This window comes from Microcebus murinus, chromosome 6 (genome assembly GCF_040939455.1).
Source record: "Microcebus murinus isolate Inina chromosome 6, M.murinus_Inina_mat1.0, whole genome shotgun sequence".
NCBI lineage: Eukaryota > Metazoa > Chordata > Mammalia > Primates > Cheirogaleidae > Microcebus > Microcebus murinus.
The window spans coordinates 27,163,265-27,169,264 of record NC_134109.1 but is presented as its reverse complement, the minus strand read 5'-3'; the positions used below and the strand labels follow the sequence as shown (position 1 = coordinate 27,169,264).

General features: G+C 40.8%; 1 protein-coding gene across 2 annotated transcripts in view; it reads left to right on the top strand.

Annotated features, from left to right (window-relative positions):
- Nucleotides 1-3,454: 3,454 nt before the first annotated feature.
- Nucleotides 3,455-6,000, top strand: part of YLPM1 (YLP motif containing 1) — a 62,282-nt gene continuing 59,736 nt past the window's right edge. Inside the window, exon 1 of one of the 2 annotated variants that reach the window (XM_076003863.1) lies at nt 3,455-4,498. In XM_076003863.1, coding sequence (XP_075859978.1) covers nt 3,629-4,498 — 870 coding nt within the window. In that variant the 5' untranslated portion in view covers nt 3,455-3,628. The remainder of the gene's footprint in view (nt 4,499-6,000) is intronic. The other variant, XR_002223260.2, reaches the window with a different exon arrangement.

Sequence of the window (6,000 nt, the reverse complement as noted above, 5' to 3'; positions counted from 1 at the left end):
TATATGTAAAGTCAACTATACAGTAAATATTCTTTTGAACCGTCATCATTCAACATTTTCATGAAGGTATATTTATTAAATTATAACATACAAACAGAAAAAGGCACAAATCTTAAGCAGTACAACTTGATGAATTTTTCACAGACTAAATGTACCTATGTAACTAGCACCCAGATCAAGAAATGGAACATTACCAGAAGTCCCCTTTGTCCCTTCCAGTCACCATCCTTGTGTTTCAAGGGTAACTACTATCCTCAGTTCTAACACTGTAAGTCCATTTTGTCTATTTTTGAAATTACACATGTGAAAACATACAGGATGTATCTTCTTTCTAGCTTCTTTTGCTAAACATTGTGAGATTCATCTGTATTGCTGTACATAGTTGTAGTTCACTCATTGTCATTGCTGTTTTGTATTCCATTGTATAAATATACCTCAATTTGATTATCCATTCTAGCATAGGTGGACATTTGGGGTTTTTCCCCGTTTTCAGCTATTACAAATACTTCTGGTGTGACCATTCTTGTACTTATCTTCTGGTGAACATAGCTATGTGTTTCTGTTGGTTATATGCCTAGGAGTAGGATTCCTGGGTCTGTTCAGCTTTAAAAGATACTACCAAATAGTATTTCAGAGTAGTCATCCCAATTTACACTCCCACTAGCTGCATATGAGAATTCCATTTGCTCTGTATCCTTGCAAATCTTCAATATTATGTCTTTAATTTTAGCCATATCAATGATTTGCACATATACTGGTATCTTATGTTGGTTTTAGTTCACATTACCCTTGTTTCTATTGAGGTTTAACTCCTTTCATATGTATTGACTATTTAATTTTCATTTTATGTGAAGTAGCTTCAAGTTTTTTCCTCATTTTTCTCCTATAAGTTTGTCTTTTTAAAATTGATTTGTAGAATTTCTTTACATCCTCTAAGTAAGTCCTTTGCAAGTTAAATGTATCACAAATATTTCCTATTACTTTGTAGTTCCTCACTTTCTTTATGAAAGATATTTATAAATTATATATGTACATATATTTATTTGTATATTGACTTTATATTCAGAATATAATTGACTCTTATAATTAGCCTGTAGATTAATTTGGATTTTTTTTTTTTTGAGACAGAGTCTCGCTTTGTTGCCCAGGCTAGAGTGAGTGCTGTGGCATCAGCCTAGCTCACAGCAACCTCAAACTCCTGGGCTCAAGCAATCATACTGCCTCAGCCTCCTGAGTAGCTGGGACTACAGGCATGCACCACCATGCCTGGCTAATTTTTTCTCTATATATTAGTTGGCCAATTAATTTCTTTCTATTTTTAGTAGAGATGGGGTCTCACTTGCTCAGGCTGGTTTCGAACTCCTGACCTTGAGCAATCTGCCCATCTCGGCCTCCCAGAGTGCTAGGATTACAGCTGTGAGCCATTGCGCCTGGCCTGGATTTTTTATGTATACAAAAATACATGTAACAGTAAGAGTTTTGTTTCTTTCTCTCCAATACTTACATTTTTAATTTCTTTTTCTTGTGTCTATTGCACCTGTAGAGTCTGCAACACAATGCTGAAAAATATTGTATTAGTTTCCTGGGGCTGCTGTAAGAAAGTACCACAAACAGGATGCCTTAAAACAACAGAAATTTATTCTTTCAGATTTCTAGAGCCTAGAAGTCCAAAATCAAGGTGTTGGCCAGGCCATGCTCTCTGGAAAACTTGTAGGGGAATTCTTCCTGGCTTCTTCTTTGCTTCTGGTGTTTTGCTGGCTACTTTTGACTTTCCTTGGCTTGCAGCAGCATAACTCCAATCTCTGCATTCATCATCATCTGGTGTTCTCCCTGTGTGTCTCTGGCTTTTCAAGTGGCCACTTTATTTTAAGGACACCAGTTATATTGGCTTAGGGGCCCACCCTACTCCAGTATGACCTCATCTTTACTAATTCCATCTGTAAATGCCCTGTTTCCAAATGAGGTCACTTTGTGAGGTACTGGGGTATGGTGGGGGGCAAAATTCAACTCATAAAAGATGTGATGATAGTGGATGTCTCTGATCTTAGTGGAAAAACGTTCAATTTTTCATCATTAAGTGTAATGTTTGCTAAATTTCTTAGTAGATATTTGTTAACAGATTAAGGATGTTCCCTTTTATTTCTGGTTTGCTAAGCTCTGTGAAAATCATGATTTTTTTAAAAATGAAATTTGTTTGAAATTTATCAAATTCTTTTTCTGTATCTAATAAGATCATGATATGATTTTCACCTTTAGTCTATTGCTGTAGTGAATTACATTTATTTTTCTATTTTTCAAGAGAATTTCAGTCAAAAATATTAAAATTACAATTAACTTGGATTTCTGGGTTGGGTAACGTTTTGTTTCTTGACCTGAGTGCTGGTTTCACAAGTGTGACTGGTTTGTGAAAACTCACTACAATGTCTACTTATGACATGTTAAATAAAATTTCTCTTTGGAATAGAAGATTTTTTCTTCCAAATAATACCTAGCTGCCCCACCTTCCATTTATATTTACCTCCTGAGAGAGGTGAAGATCTGGGTTGCTAAGATGGAAGCAAGATCAAATCGTTGAATTGTATACAACTGATACACAATATTCTTGCAAGCTCTTCTTTTTTCTTTTTCTTTTTCTTCTTTCAGAATTCAGTGTTTTAGTTTGCTTTTCAGTGATTCACTCAAGCCAAAGAAAGAGTTCACTTTTAGCATTACGTTGAGAGATTTTTGGAAGATTATTTTCTAGGTTGTCTTTAGACAATCTTTGTATCCGGTTTTTGCTATCTTTGCTTTAGCTCTGAGATTCTCCGACATGGATTTTTATGTTTTGAAATATTCTAAAGAATTCTATTTCTCCCCTTTTATATATAATATCTGCAGATATTACATATTATATGCCTGCGGAAATTGGTGTCTTACATTCTGCTTTCAAAATAGGTCTCCATTCTTCACAGCTTTGTTCCCAATTGGATTTTTGGGTAGAAGTGAGTTAAGTCTATTCATTTAATTTGGGAAGAACTGACATCCTTTTAGTTTTCCCTCTTTTCATTCAGGACAATGCTAAGCCTCTCCATTATTTCAAGTCTAATGTTATCCCACTCACGTATGATTATGATTCTGTAGTTTTCTTCATATAAGTTCTACACATTTCTTATCAGTTATTCCTAGTTGTTTTATGTTTTTTTGTTGTTGTTGTGATTGTTGCTATTGTGAATGGAACCTTTTTTTTTTTCATTCAAAAATGAATCCGTGGAGCCATAGGATCTCTACCACCCCTTTCAGCTGTGAGACTCTATGGTTACTCAGTTCTATGAGAACATTCTACTCGCGCCTACATTATCCGAACCCCCAGGAAGATGGCAACGTCGAGTCGCCAAGCCAAAGGCCGCTCTATCTCGCCTTTGTTCTCCTCTCGGTGGCTACTGCGCAGGCGCAATAACCCAAGTCCCGTCCCCGCCTTCCCTGTCGCGGGCCCAGCTCTGTAGCGCCGGCGCACTGGCGCGCTCCGTTTATACGCTCTGGGGCCTGTAGGCGCCGCGAGTTCCGGCTGTCGCCGTCGCCGTCGCGGCTCTTGGAGGTCGGTTGCGACGAGTAACGGCGCCAGGACAAGCCCTGCGCCTTCTTCTCGGATATGTACCCGAATTGGGGCCGGTATGGCGGGAGCAGCCACTACCCGCCGCCGCCGGTCCCTCCGCCGCCGCCGGTGGCGCTTCCTGAGGCCTCGCCGGGGCCCGGGTACTCGAGCTCGACGACTCCCGCGGCCCCCTCTTCCTCGGGCTTCATGAGCTTCCGCGAGCAGCACTTGGCGCAGCTCCAGCAGCTGCAGCAGATGCACCAGAAGCAAATGCAGTGCGTGCTCCAGCCCCACCACCTTCCTCCGCCCCCCTTGCCACCCCCGCCGGTGATGCCGGGGGGCGGCTACGGAGACTGGCAACCGCCGCCGCCACCGATGCCCCCACCACCTGGGCCGGTCCTCAGCTATCAGAAGCAGCAGCAGTACAAACACCAGATGCTCCACCACCAACGAGACGGGCCTCCTGGTTTGGTTCCAATGGAGTTGGATTCTCCCCCTGAATCTCCCCCTGTACCGCCCGGGTCTTATATGCCCCCATCTCAATCTTACATGCCCCCCCCTCAGCCGCCACCCTCGTACTACCCCCCTTCCTCATCTCAGCCCTACCTGCCTCCTGCTCAGCCATCCCCTTCACAGTCCCCACCTTCCCAGTCTTACCTGGCGCCCACGCCTTCTTATTCTTCCTCCTCTTCTTCACAATCCTATATGAGCCATTCCCAGCCCTACTTGCCCTCTTCTCAGGCATCTCCTTCGCGCCCCTCCCAGGGCCATTCTAAATCTCAACTATTAGCTCCTCCACCACCGTCAGCCACCTCTGGGAATAAAACAACTGTCCAGCAAGAGCCTTTGGAAAGTGGGACCAAGAACAGGAGTGCTGAACAGCAGCAAGCCACCCCTGAGCCAGATCCCTCTATGATGACTCCACAGGTAAGAAAGCATCTGCCTGAGCTGCATCTTCAACCTAGAGGGCCCTAAATGAGCAGGCCTCGGGGCTTTAACCAGTGCTTAGCCTAATTCCCACACACAATGACTAGCTAATTTACACTCTAAAGGTCTACATCAGAGTTACAAGGCTGACAACACAATTTTTAAATTAGCTCAATGTGGATTACTAAAAAGCAGTGTTTGAAGATGTGTCTAGATACCACATAGTAGAGGGGCGGTTCAAGAGTTACTTCTTAGATATATTCCTTGGTTTCCTTTGACCCACCTCTTAGATTTTGTTGCTGTTGCAAAGGTCCTTGTTTTAAACTAAAATTTCCATTTGAGAGGCAGCATAAAAAAGAAGCTTCTCAAAGGTTTGACACTTGAATGCATGTAAACTTTATGACCAATTAATGTCTTTAAAAAGTGTTATTTAGGGGCCAGGGATAGCTGTCAGCTTACTAAATTAAGAGTTCTCAGCAAATGAAGGATGGAAGTCTTGTCTTATCAGGAGCATCCTAATTGTGCTTATAGGTACATATACAATACATAAGTGAGTCTCTAGACATTTGACCCTTTTAGGGGTCTGTTGGTCTGTTTTAGAAATTGACCCATACATTCTTTTCTCACATTACTTAAAGATAGTTTTAAGACATGAACAGTTTCCTGCATTTCATTGTCATTACCATTCCCTCCAAAGTAACAGCCTTGGAATTTGGCCAAGCTAAAAAAAAGTTTTGTGATACCTCTTTGTGAGGGAGCTGTTCCTCTCAACTTCTCTTTGAAGTGGTGCTTTCGATAGGACAAAGATTGACAGGGTAGAGTAATACATGGATTCTCCCTTGACAAGGAAGGTAGAACCAAAGGGGAGTAAATCATTTGTTATGATTTCTAAAAATAGCTACTTTTAGTAATTTACCTTAGAGTTACTAAGGAAAAAAGAGAATCTTGTAATATAAAAGCTCAGATTTACATATAAAAGATTTCCAAAAGATGAGGATGCAGTATTCTAATTTTGCGGTGGTTTGGCATTAGAAATTTAAAACAGAAGCAAGTTGTTTTAAGAAATGATGCTTGGCACATCATCTGGAGAAAACACTTGAGATGCTGAGATAAAATAGTAGAATAGTGATTATTTTGGCTTATACCAAATGTGCACCATCCCACCAGGTTATTTTCACCAGATTGCTCTATTATAGAGACAGAATTTCTCTTCCTTTCCCACTCCACTCTGAAATTTCCAATGCTTTTGTTGTCAAACATTGAGTTAGTCCAAATCAAAATAGGACATTTATATCTTCATCTCTACTAGACTTTTTTTCTGCCCTTGTGGAGAGACAAATGAATTGTGTTTTTGGCTTTTATTTTTGGAAGGGGGGTGTGTCAGATGGGGCCTTAAGATGAATACTAAACATGAACACTGCTTTTGCTTTTCTGCCTTTATACCTTTGTCTGTAATGAACTTCTTTCAATGTCTTGAATATTTAGTGCCTCCAATTCTTTGC